Source organism: Anopheles coustani, chromosome 3 (genome assembly GCF_943734705.1).
Source record: "Anopheles coustani chromosome 3, idAnoCousDA_361_x.2, whole genome shotgun sequence".
NCBI lineage: Eukaryota > Metazoa > Arthropoda > Insecta > Diptera > Culicidae > Anopheles > Anopheles coustani.
This window is the reverse complement of record NC_071288.1, coordinates 51,897,855-51,910,871: the sequence shown is the minus strand read 5'-3', so window position 1 is coordinate 51,910,871 and position 13,017 is coordinate 51,897,855. Positions and strand designations below refer to the sequence as shown.

Here is a 13,017-nt window from a genome sequence, read left to right as displayed (position 1 = left end):
TTTCAGATGAAATGATTCCCCGACCGTGGGCTTCTGGTGCGAGAATGGACAGTACCTCGGGGATGAGAAGCAAAATCGGATAAATTCCTGCCGCTTAGCAGGATTTAAGCTTCGAAAACTTCCTCTAATCACGGCGCTGCACGATTAGCGGGATGACGTTGAGCAGGCATTTGATTTAACGTTGGCTGCAGATACGCCGGTTTTAATGATCCTAGCTTGGATAAAGTCGGGTTCTATGAATGAACTGTTCAGGCTCTGCGTTGGCGAATCACTCCGTGACCTTTGATGAATGCTGCCAATCAAAACGAGTTTAATTTTAATCCTGTTTCCAACGCAAATCTATTCTCGCTCCGGAATCGTTCCGCAATTGATTCGTCGAAAACTGAAATAAAAATGTGTTGGCCGTTCCTGGGTTTGGCACATTCTTCTTTCTTCCAGTCCAGGCTCCACTCCACCCAAAAATATCGGCCAATCAGAAGCTGCCCTGTCAAATCTATCGACCATTGGCTCCGCACTTCGTTTTCCCTCGGTGTCCCGCTAAAAGCGCACCCACATTTCCCGCGGGCTACTTAGTCGTAAACTGGGCACCACCGAAATCTAATTTCCCCACATCGGTTTTAACACCCGCAATGTTTCCTCCGTCAAGCGGCGATGCGGCTTGAAGGATAGTGCCGCAAAGATGGGAAAATATTGGCCCAGATGGCTGGCTACCCGTTTGCGCACAAGCGCTTCGGTAGCGAAAGAATAAAACCCGGTCAGGAAACGAGACAGGAAACGTTAAGTTTTTGGGAGACGTCCTTCGGGTGGCGGGTTGGGCTCAAAGAGTAAAATTCAATCAATAAAACCTCCCACGGAACCGGTTGCTCGGAATCTTTATAGTGGCACATATAAAGTAATTCCATTTTATTTTATAGCAATCTCCCACCAACGGTTGCGTCCCATCGCCCTTCCCGGTTTCGCCGTCAGCTGGCATTCAATCGGGGAGAGAAAGTCGAGTGACGTCCGAGATCCGGTCGGGCTCCTGCAATGGCAAACGTGGGCATATATGGCGATGCGAGCCCCCTCCCCGAAATATCGTTCGGTCGGAAGGAAACGAATTCATAAAGTGAAAATGTGAATAAAATAAAGGTCCCTTTTCGGTTCGGTTGGCGCAAAATGCCGTACGACAAAAAAAGAAGTCCCGCTTTCGGGCTATAACGCACGAAGAAACCTTACGAACCGACCGCCGCATCTCTCGGGATGCCATTTGGAGTGAAAATAAAGTCTGGCCGGCGGGAAACTGCTGATCCGGCGAGAAAATAGAAGCAACAACAACAACAACCACGCAACGATGGAAGACGGTTGGGCTTAGCGAGGTCACACTCCGGTTCGATGCCGATGCTCGAGTTCGAACGCGCTATCGATGACTGCGACAACAAGGAGACTGCACAAATCCATCCCGACACCCTCCCCCCCTCGTCCGATGGTGGTGGGGGTGGGTGGAAAATCCAATCCATCCATTCTGCCGAGGATACCGGGCACGTTGCTCGCTTCCGGGTCTGGGTTTTCTCGCCACCACATCTCCAGCGACGCCAACGTGCGAACGTCGGAGTGCGAAAATCTAGGCAGCAAATTTATGTTAATGTTCTCGTCGGTTCGGTCCGTCGGTCCGGACGGTGGAAGTGGATTACGCTCAGCCAACAAACCGTTACCACCGGCCGGCCGTTCCGAAAAACGGCGCTCGAAGCGAAAAGGTCGGTTGTTTTATCTCGAGATTGCATCGGTTTTTCCGGGCGGTTTTTCCTGCCCATCCCAGGCGATTTCCACGGAGGGCTGCCACCTACGCTTCGGTTTCCGGACCACGGCGACGGCGACGGCGAGTTTACGCACTCTCGTTCGGGCGCGTTCGGGGCACAGTTCATTTGATACATGTATCACCCTAACTCACCCAACCCGCCCTTGCTGCGTACAACAAGCTGCCCATGAAAATGGGGGAAATGGTGTCGACGCCAAGGAAGTGCCGGTAGCACGATGGGCGAGGAAAACACCCCCGTCCCTTGCGGTACGGAGCGGGGTGGTGGAAATCGTATGAAAATATTTACGAGCGTGTATATTGGCAACATAAACATATTTGCCGGTTAGCTCCGTCGTCCGGCTCCCACGTCGCGACTAATCTCCTCGTGCCCTTTTTTCCCCCGTCGACCGTTACAATCGGTAGCCGGAAAAGTCGGAAAACTCATGCCAAAGCCAAAACCCCACAACCCAACACATTCCTCATCGTTTTCGGCTTTTCCAATGAGCCCTTTTCGCCGCGCGCTCCCTCGGCCGACCAACTGACCGACGCATCATCGCCAAGGCCAGCGTAGACGGAATGCGAGGGCGGTGAACGACTGGAAATGGCCAGCTGTGGGCATACGTTTTCCCAGAACCCCTTAACGGCAGGGGTGCGTGGCCGAAAAGGGCAAACCATTTCGATGGACGCAGTTTCCGCTGCGGTCCGGAATCCGAAGCCTGCCGAAGACTTTCTCTGAAGACTGATTGCTTAGACACGGCGGAGCGTGAATCGTTTCACGGAAGGGTGAAAGTATTGGTACGAGCCAATCCACAAGGGAAATGTGGTGGGGTATAAAAAGTGCGAGGTCAAACTCCTGCTCGTCGTGGGAGTGTATGTATGGGTGTGCACGCCGAGCCCGAGAAGTTGGTAGTCATTTCGTTTTTGGGTTTAATTTATGATGATTTCGGGATCTCTCGGTATAATTTGATTGATGGAAGCAATTTCGTTCCGATAAAATGATACCCCGACGCAGTCCGTTTTTGCCTGCCACGATGGCATTTTCTCGGCCGTGGCGAGTCAACTGCCCGCAACGGAAACGCTCCGGGCTCCTGGAGTTCCTTCAATAACCGCGTGGCTGAACCCGAAAGGGACGCATCCGGCCGCATGTCAAAACGTTTCATTTAACCTAATGACGGAATGGATTGAATAAGGTCGATATTTACTGCACGATGCCGATGGGTGGGAAGCTAAGAGCATTTCCTAGTTCGCCGGCCAGAGAAAACTCGCCCCTAATTGCTGCCAAAGATTTGGATCTTGCGGCGGAACGTTGGATTGGGTCGAATGATTGGATCGAAAATGATTTAGGTACATACAAACTTCGCTAAAGTGCTTTACCGATTGATTGCCACATATAGCTATTATCTATCCGGGTGAAATTTTGGCTAAGTTTCATGATACTGCGAAAGGACCTCAACATAACATCGTTTGAAACAAGCTGCGTCAGCTTGATTTTTAATGAAATGATATTAAATTTAAATGAAATTGAAAGAATCACTGTATTATGACGATTTTGACAGTTAAAATATTTGGTTTACCAAAGAAGACCTTAGTATAGTTTCTACCGAAGGGTTTTCTACCATTGTTTTTTAGAAACATTCAGTTGAATGCCTTTGATTCAATTATATTTAATTGAAGCTATACTTCTAAGGGTAAGATAAAGTTATACTAAGTTATGATAAGGAAATAATGGTCTTAAATAGAATATTGGTTAGTGCGTTTATTCATGAAAAACAGCCACATAAATGAACAGCAAGCCACATTGCCACATTAAAAGAATACTTCTTCCCTAAACTTCAAGTGGTATCATTTCAAAATTATCTAACGTTTGCATTTGAAAAAAGACAAATTTTAACCACGTTTTATGCAAAACTGCTAGCATCTTTCAGTTGTAAGCAAAATAAAGAGTAGCATTTCTTTAAAATTTAGAACAAGTTTAACAAATTTGTTATTTAAATTGAATCGGCCGTGGCCAAAATATTAAACCTACTACGTTTGATTATATGTTGCAACAACCAGCTTCATCACGGAACGAACTTGTCTGAAGTTATGAGACATTTCCCGTCCGCCAAACTCACTGATTTGGACTTTTAGCTATATTTTCACTATTGACATGTTCATTGTTCAATCATGAACCAAAAAGTTGAAAGCTTAGTCACGCCACGGCCCGAGCTGCGGGACTCCAAATTGCAACAGACGCCGTAACGACAGGCAGTAGGAAAAATGACTTAAACATCCGTTCTTTGGCCCAGAATGTCGCTTAACCTTGCTATATAGTTAAGAAAAACTTAGAACAGATGGACATTTCTAAACAGAAGTTTCGATTCAGGTCAGCCAGTTGAACAAACGGGTCGATTCCTGTAAATTATGTTTTCGGAAAATCGCAACAACGGGACAATCATGGATGTTTGAAGCTAGAGGATGACGAATGGTAAAAAAAACCTGGTTCTTTATGTTCCGGCTAGAACAGTATATTTCAAATGTTTTGGAGACCCTTAATTTCCATAGAACGGCATATCGTGACTGAAAATCAGCGAGAAGGCTATGCACAAAGCTAGTGCGCAGTACTTTCCGGATTTAACCAATTTTATCAGAAAACTTTATAAAGAGTAGGATCCAGAGGTTTGGACATACTTGGCTACAGTAAATTATGCCATGAATGGTTTTATCGGCTATGGCTAAAGTTTCGACCAAGGACCGCAAGGCCGCCTTACTGGTAGTCGGAACATTTTTTTGAAAGGAACATTTTTATTTTATTCAATTAGCTTGGTTGAGTTTTTTCTTATTGGCGACGCAAATGTTCCTATTTTTTAATGCAAACATTACACTTTTGTCAAGAAGTTTCTATAATTTCTATATTACAGTAGTAAGTTCCCTTCAATGCGTAATATGAAAATCAAGTAAATATGACCAGAGTATTATTCGTCGCTCTCATTTGAAGTTGTAATATCGAAGCAGACTCCATTGCTTTGAGGAGAAATGCGTGTCTCTAAACTCGGTAAGCAATGAACTCCTTCCGTGGCTCAACCGCTCCGAGTCGATGCTTTCCAATTTCCTCAATCGAATCTTTACGAGCCCGCTTTACAGCAAAACTTCGATGAGGGAAGTTTTTCCGGGAAACATTAGCTCAACCTAACCGCAAGTGGCCACACGGCCCTAAACTTTCCACCCCCAAAACAAGCCACTGCCGGAAGGAATCGATCTGGACCACCGTTGCCGCGCCGGAACTCATCAAACTTCCCAACTTTGGCTTCGGAAAAATGATCACCGGTCGGTGCGACCGGATAAGCATGTGTGACACGGGCAAGTGTGACAAATTCTGCGGTTACCCTCCCGGAAAGCAAACAGCCCTGCCTTCTGGTGGTGTGGCGGTCGATACACAAAGTTAACCCCTTTCCGGGAAATGTCCGCAGGGAAAACGCTACCCGGGCGCCTTGTCGTTCGTCCCACCGTTCGTAGCGGTGGAAAACGGAGAAATAAAATTATATTTTCATACTCCCAATCCCATGCATTATTCAGCCTTCCCCCCGGGGTGCGAAACCGGGAGGAAGGAGTGGGCGAGGAGGCGGAGGAGGAGAACCACCAACACCGGGATGCGGTGGAGTCCTTCACATAATCCAATTTCGGTTACACATCGCTGAATTTGAGAGGCACTCACAAAGCAAACAATGAAGCAATGCTCGCTCGACACAATCGCACCCTCCGGGTCCGACTTTTTCCGGTCCCCGGACTCGCCTTGTCCCGCTGTGCCCTTTGCTAAGCTTGCGTTTTATTTTTCGACGTTCTTCTTTTTTCCTCCATTTGCGCTACCACCTTCGTGGATCGGCCCACATCGTTTCTTTTTATTTCCCGGGTGCTTAGTGTGTGGGAGTGTTTGTTCGTGGAACGGTCTACTTCCGGTCGCAAGGAGGCATTTCTAATCAAGCCTTGGAAACACTCTCGGCGTGGGACTGTGTGTGTGTGTGGGGGGAGGGATTGTGTACTCTGTCGCACTGAGCCTGGGGAAAATGCACACTTCGCTTCCTCGCTGACGTCTCACACGTCGTGGAGTTAATCTAGTCTGTGGGTTCTTTAAATGGAAAAATAAATAGCGTCAAGGCGCTTCGCTTGCGGTAACCATGTGACCGTTCCCGATCACCAGAGCATCCAGCTTGCCCTGTATCGCTCGTCAATAGGCGCAGAAGAAAGCATCGAAAGATTTCATCCCTGCGGAAGCCCTCCAAGCCGGGATGGGCAGAACAAATGCGTCTATTTGTTGTTCCACTTTGGTGGTACGCTGTCACTTCTTCCGTTACTTTGCTCGTTGGGTTCGTTCGCTTCCCGGCTATTTGCGGATTGCTCGGTACCGGGAATCATGTTTGCGCTGCGGGTGGGCAGTTGTCCCATCCCCTTGATGTATGCGATGATCGGCTTTTCTTCGTGATCACCTCGAAGAACCTTGCGCAGCTGTTAATGGGGGAAAACCGGTCTTTTCGAGCACCAGCTCCGGTTTGTCCATTTGATAAACACACTGCTAGGATACGAAGAGATTCATGTAACATAAATAAAATCAATTGCAAAATGTTCCCAACGAAATTTACTGATTGAATTACAGTCTCATTTTATGCGCGACAGGTTTGCTTCATACAAATGTCATCGCACCGGTTAACCCCGAGCAAAACAAAAGCACAAAAAAGAAGGTTCAGTCACAAAAGAAGATTAATTATGCATATTTTATCACACCAATCGCCTACGCCGGTGTTGTAAAAAGATTTGTTGCCGCTACCGTGCTTTCAATTTGATTTGCGTGCTACCGAGAAAATCTTGATCCTCCCGAGGCCCGGGCATGCCCACAAAGACAACTCGCTGGCTCGTTACTGTCCAAACAAAGAAACGCCACGAGCAGCACAGCGCCGAGCATTCCGTTGGTGAAATATGAAAACATCCCTTTCACACACATCACGCCCGGGGTTTTTGGCCGGGTTCCCTCGGTTGGTAATCGCGCCATGCCACCCACAAAAACAACGAGCGAGCGACCCATAACTAGCTTCATCCAGGGATTTTCTACGGACGTTTGCCGAAAGGAAAACAAACTCCCGCTCCTCCTCCGGCCATTGACTTTGGTCGCAGAACCCATCCGGTTCCTTTTAGGGTCTTGGGGGTGGTTGGGGAAAACAAAAAGAAAACCCACCATTCGTTCGCCGGCATTACACACACCTCAAGTGAGCCTTTGCGGGAATCTGTTCCCCATGTGTGGGGGTGTATGTGTATGTGTGCGTGCGAGTGTTTGTCTGCTCGCGTTCCCCGAGATGAATCGTAATTGAATTTTGCCGTCGCTAAAGTTTGAATGATTTATTTAACATTTGTATTTCGCTTTGTTCGTTTGCTCGAAATTCGTCCTTTCGCTGATCCTTTTAAGCCGATGGAACCCTTCCCTTTCGGAGGGGGAGGGCATGTGGCTCGCGGGCCGGTGTCCCATCACTTTGCGCTCGATCCGGCATGAAAGCACCCAGCGAGCGCCAAACCACCATCTCTCGAACGGTAGCGAACCCTCCGCCCGTCCCTACGGGTTGTTTTCTCTTTCGCACTCCCCCTCCAGGAACCCTTTTTTCTTTGTTGCTCCGGATACGAGTTCTTGGCCGACTGCACATCGTCTACCGATGTGGGGTACACCGCCAGGGCTTCCGCCTGCGGGCGCAATTCTAGTCAAAGTTTCCGCTCATGTGGGATTATAATCCGTATGGATCCACGAAGAAGATATCGCATCGGGGCTTTCCATTTCCACGCGTGCCGCGATCGGTGGATGGCGCCGCTAGTAGCGAGTTATTTTTTGGAAGGGGCGAAATTGACCGAAGGGCGCTCCACGAGCGCGGGAATGATCTCGGGGAAAAACAATCCACCGGCGCCCGCCTGCGGGTTCGGCGAGGCGCGAATTATGATGTTTTGATTGGATTTTGTTTTTCCTTTGCGCGTGGAGCAGAGAACTGGGAGAAAGGGACGTACGAGAGTTGATTGGGCCCCCCGGGGACCGTAGGGACCGGAATGGAACCGGGTTTGGGGACAATCATCTCTCACTGCACACTGTCCACGACCTTCGGCTACGTAGAATGTCAAGGAATTGAAGTTTACAATCAATCCAGTTAAGCGTCCACGTGTGCGGGATGTGGTTTTACAAAAAAGAAAAGCACTTCCCCTAAACAACCCTCGAGCGTTTCCAGTTGCTTGGGAAAGGTTGTAAAACTGATTACGGGAGAAAGGATGAAAATTGCATTTCAGCACGTTAGGGACAAGCCACCAGTTGGGAAGCGTATGGTGGATTATGTTACACTGGGCAAGGTAAATGTAAACAAACAAATATGATTTCCAAAGTGTTCCATGAAACCGACCATTTCTACACCGCTCATGTCGAATAACCTTACCTACGCTTGCGTTGGCAAAACTTATTTTCAACCGTTGGATAAACATCAATACTATAATGCGAGCTTGAAATTAAAAGCGCTATGAACCGTCTTGGGGTAGAATAGTGGTACTTAAACCAAGTCAAAGCACACTTTTATTGCGACAAATCAAATTTTAAAACCTCTAAGTAAAGACATTTATAAAATCATTCGTTGAGTTGCTGTGAAAACGAAGGAAACCCATTTTTGTGACACGAACAGGTCCCTTTTTCACCTGCAGCATCCATCATCCTATTCATGATCAGCATCAATGCTCGGAAGCGTGTGAAATGTGCTTCTCCAGTAAAAACAAATCACCAGAGGACAAAAAAACAACACACCGTTTGATCGGTGCAACAACAGAACGGTGCAATAAAAATCGTTCGAGCATTGTGAAGCTCACGAAAAAAAAACATCACGACCCGCCACGGTGGACACCCTCTCGGTTCAATAATTGTCATCCGATAGATTGAGGTTATTTTGTTTCCATTAAAATTAATTAAAAACACGCTTCATCAAATATTTATCCGCCATTGCTGTTGACATACGGTTCTGCCCTGGCCTGGCCTGGCAAATGTTTGCCAAGCGTTAAACTCCCGACGCCTAGGAACAGTTTTTCGCTTGTTTATTGCCCCCCGCCCCCAGTGCAAACAACCGTAGACCGCGCTGGAACGCACTTCGGAAGAGTGATTGCAATTTGTTCGTGGCGGCCGGCTCCCGTAGGAATGTTTATTTCATCACCTTCCGAGGGCTCGTTTGAGCGCTGTGCTGCACTCAGTGCCAAAGGGAGTTTGTTTAAGTGTGAAAACCGAATCTATATGCAATGAAAGTCAATTTGTTTGTCCGACTGCAGGAATGAGGTATTTTTCTTTCAGGCGTCAACCAAAACGATTCCTAATTTTAAATAATCAATAAGTTGTACAATTGAAATGGTGATTTGAACTGGTGACATTTTATTATCGCTGTAAATTTTCTACTTTGTTACGTGGAACAAAGAAAAAAAAGTTATAAAGCTAAAGGTCCGAACCAGAATAATATATACTACGATGGTCAGATACCAGAATCCTTTCTTATCAATGTAAAAACATAAGAAAAGTATTTCTTTGGCAAACCTGAGCAATGGATAGTCAAACAAAACTACGAAAACCATTCAATGGACTGTAAAAGCATTAAATGGACAGATACAACAGTTTATTGAAAAGGATCAAAACCTACTATTGATAGCTGTTGTAAACACTGAACCCATTCGGATATCAATAAAGTGTCAATAAAATGTTGTAATTGTTGCCAATTTTACCAAATTTTGTTTTTATTACCAATTTGTAAACTTTAGACGTCATATGATATTGCCTATTTTCTGACTTGCAGTAATAATAAATAACTGATAAATATTTTATTCATTCTTGTATGGTCGCATTTCCTATTTCAAATGTTACTTCATACTGATCTCACAAGTTTAAGCGCAAAGAGCGTCCACATCGGGCACACAGGCGCCGACGAGTTCGTCGAACCGTTCACCGGTGACGCACTTGAATTTGCTCTTCTTGAATTTGTCCAGCTTCTTGAGGGTGCACACGAAGTAGCGACCACAGTTGTTGGGGTCAGCGAATGTACCCTCTTCGAGGCACTGAAACTTAACCTTCAGCTTCGGTTGGTTCTCTGCCGGGGCCACGGGCTCCACCGGATTCACTGGTTCGACGGGATTCACAGGCTCTACCGAATCCATCGGTTCGACCGACTCCACGGGCTCCACAGACTGGTCGTGATCGTTAGGTTCGTCCGACTGATCGGCCTGGGATGATTCTTCGGGAGATTCGACCTCAACTGGTAGCTCCTCTTCGTTCAGTGGCTCCAAGGATAGGGCACGGCCAGCGACGACGAACGTGCAGCGTGCTCGGAGTGGGTTGAACACTTGCCCCAGGGGACACTGCAGGTTGTACTGCAGGTAGCCACCGAACATGTTCCAAACGCACCAGAAGTAATGGGTTGGATCGGCCGGATCCGGGAAGCGGCCGGGGGCAGTACACGTAAACTGGCCCGGGAAGCAGACACTCTGATCGGCCGTGCAGCGTTCCAGGGTTGGGTTGTAGGCGAACCCTACCAGACAGTTCTGCTCGAGGCTGTACAGGCCGAATGGCAGCCAAAAGCAGATGTAGTACTTGTGGCAATCGGTCGGATGCGCAAACCGTCCGGCAGCTTGGCACACGAATGGTCCGGGGGTAGTCGGAGCGGCAGTCGTGCTGGCTTCGGTTGATTCCGTGGGGCTAGCTTCAGAGGGCGCGACTTCCGAGGTGACTTCTTCGGTAACCGTTTCCTGCTCGGTGGTCTCTGATGGTTCAGAACTAACGCTGGTTGATTCGGTAACCTCCGGCTCATCCGTAGATACCTCCGGAGCCACACTGCTCGTTTGGGGTACCTCAGTCTCCGTCTCCGGGTTGCTTGAAGCCTCAGTCGAAGGAACACCTTCCGTTGATTGTTCCGGCTGGGAATCCCCTTCAGTGACGGTCTCAGAGGCACTGGCAGAAGATGTTTCCAACTCTCCCTCGGTTACGGAATCTTCAGTTGTTGGTTCAACCTCGGGGACTTCGGAGGATGGAACTGGTTCTTCGGGTTGATTGGTGCTAGCGCCTTCAGAACCTTCCTCGGTGTTCGACTCGGTATTTTCTGGAACCGCACTCGAATCAGCTCCTTCAGTGCCTTCAACTGCGGGGGATTCCGTTTCGCTGGGTTCTTGTTCAGTGGCCGTGCTCTGTTCCTCTGCATCCGTAGACACCTCGGGCGAGTTAGTTACCTCTTCTTCGGTGGGATTTGTCGCTTCTGGAACTTCAGCAGTTGACGGTTCTACTGGCGCTTGGGTGTTTTCGGTTTCGCTTGATTGCGTGGTAGCTTCCACGGACTGTTCAACTGTGGTGGGATTTGACTCAACCTCAGCCTCGGTGCCCTCTGTTTCAGCAGCGACACTTGATTGAGATGCCGAATCTTCAGTGGTTTGTTCTGCCTCAGCTTCGCTTGCTACCGTTGTGTCGGCATTGGTGTCCGATTCTTCCGGCACTTCCGTTCCTTCCGACGCTACATCAGATGACTCTTCAGCCTGCTCGTTAGTCGTCACCTCAACGGGCGAAGGAGAAGATTCCCCGGCGGGCTCTTCAGTGGCAACCACTTCGGTGACTTCCCCCTCAACGAGCACCTCTTTCGGGGTCGTGTCAGTATCATCCTCTCCGGTGGCTGCTGGTTCAAGTGGCGAACCCTCTTCGGTTTCCTCCACCAGGACCGGCAATGTGGCTTCCTCCTGCTCCTGCACCGGCAATGTGGCTTCTTCTTCCACCGGTTCCACTGGTCCATTCTCCGTTTCTAGTTTTGATGAGGAAAAGGAAATAAACCGATTAGAACGGAAAGCCCGCTTTTGCAGCATACGGTCCACCGCACGATGCACTTACCACTCTCGCCGACGTCAACGTGCGGCTCGGCTGTGGTGGACGGCGGTACAAACGAGTCACACTCAAAGTGGCCACTGTTGCTACAGAACGTTCCCTGCGGGCACTGCTGCACCTCGTCGTTGACGGTTTTCGGCACCCCGTCACCATAATCTACACAAAGCTGAAATTGCACATCGTCCAGGCACAGATAGTCCTTGCCGCGGCAGTCCGTCCCTCCGGTTTGCGGTCGTACGACTGGGACCAGCACTCCCTGTAGCAGAAACGCGGAGAGTAGAAAAAACTGTCAATAGTTTTGGGCACTCACGCCGCCGCGTGGCCAAACACTTACGAATAGGAGGAATTGTAGGAAGAATGCTTTGAAGACAAAATCCATATTTCGGCGGCACGATGGTGTAAAGGTTCCTATCCAACTTCGAAGACTTGTTCTTGGTTGGGTCGTTGGTCGTTACTGATGGCGTTTGGGTGGAGGCTGGCCTTATTTAAGCGAATGTTGCAACACGGTCCGGGATTGTTTCAGTTGACGGCAGTGCGAGAAACTTAATCCCTTGCCGGATTTATCCAAAGCTAGTTGGAGATAACGTGTGCGATAGTTGAACGATTCGGCGCGTGATAAGACAGGAACAGATTCACTCAGCTTCCAGTCGTTTAGATAGCAGACAGTTTAGTTTCCAAGGGAACTAGCCTTAACCTGATAGCTGGCTGTTTCCATTCCACTGCCATGCAGGTGAGGCAATGACTCAACTTTGCCAGCGAAGATGACAACAAGCTGGTTCATATTGCATATCAAAGACCGTCACGTAAATAAGTTCTAAATAACTTTGGATTGCGAGAACTCGAACCAATATAGCCGCATTGTGAATTCAAGCTTCAGCCATGGAGGAGAAATTTTGATTTGATTTCCACAGAAGCTATCTTTAGCATCAAAGTAACCGTTGGAAACCCAATGGATCGTTCCAATGCGTTCGAAAACAATGATGTGTCTCGGAATGCCATTGACTACCTTCTCAGGAACTGTTCGGGCGGAAATTCGTTCTGCAGCAGGCTAGGTAAGGCTCTCAAACCGATGGCGTATCGAAAGGGAACTTGTGTCTTCGAGATTTGATTAGATATCCGGCAGCAGCTTTGGCATTCTTGTTTTTCTTTTTCTTACTTCCGGCCGATTTCTGAATACCAAAGTGTAAATAAAAGGAGTATCTGATTCAAGCTTAGAACGAAAATAAACAAACGCCTATCTGCCCAGATGATCATCCTGGGCGGAAGCACTTGGGCAGAAAACGAAAATCGATTTTCTTTCGGTCCATTTCATCGGAATCGGTTGGAAAGCGTTCAACGTCACCGCCCGTCGGCCCAGCAA

At 48.2% G+C, this 13,017-nt stretch overlaps 1 protein-coding gene across 1 annotated transcript; it reads right to left on the bottom strand.

Annotated features, from left to right (window-relative positions):
- Positions 1-9,518: 9,518 nt before the first annotated feature.
- Positions 9,519-12,060, bottom strand: LOC131262637 (mucin-22-like). The gene is made up of 3 exons (XM_058264689.1): positions 11,992-12,060; positions 11,664-11,913; positions 9,519-11,577 (listed from the first exon to the last, which is right to left on the bottom strand). Exons 1-3 carry the CDS (start codon positions 12,034-12,036, stop codon positions 9,683-9,685), a joined length of 2,190 nt encoding a protein of 729 aa, XP_058120672.1. The 5' UTR covers positions 12,037-12,060; the 3' UTR covers positions 9,519-9,682.
- Between the last annotated feature and the right edge of the window lie 957 nt (positions 12,061-13,017).

Coding starts and splice junctions, on each gene's coding strand:
- LOC131262637 (XM_058264689.1), bottom strand. CDS start 12,036: ATGGATTTTGTCTTCAAAGCATTCTTCCTACAATTCCTCCTATTC. Junction 11,914..11,991: donor TCCTACAATTCCTCCTATTC/GTAAGTGTTTGG, acceptor TTTCTGCTACAG/GGAGTGCTGGTCCCAGTCGT. Junction 11,578..11,663: donor CGTTGACGTCGGCGAGAGTG/GTAAGTGCATCG, acceptor CATCAAAACTAG/AAACGGAGAATGGACCAGTG.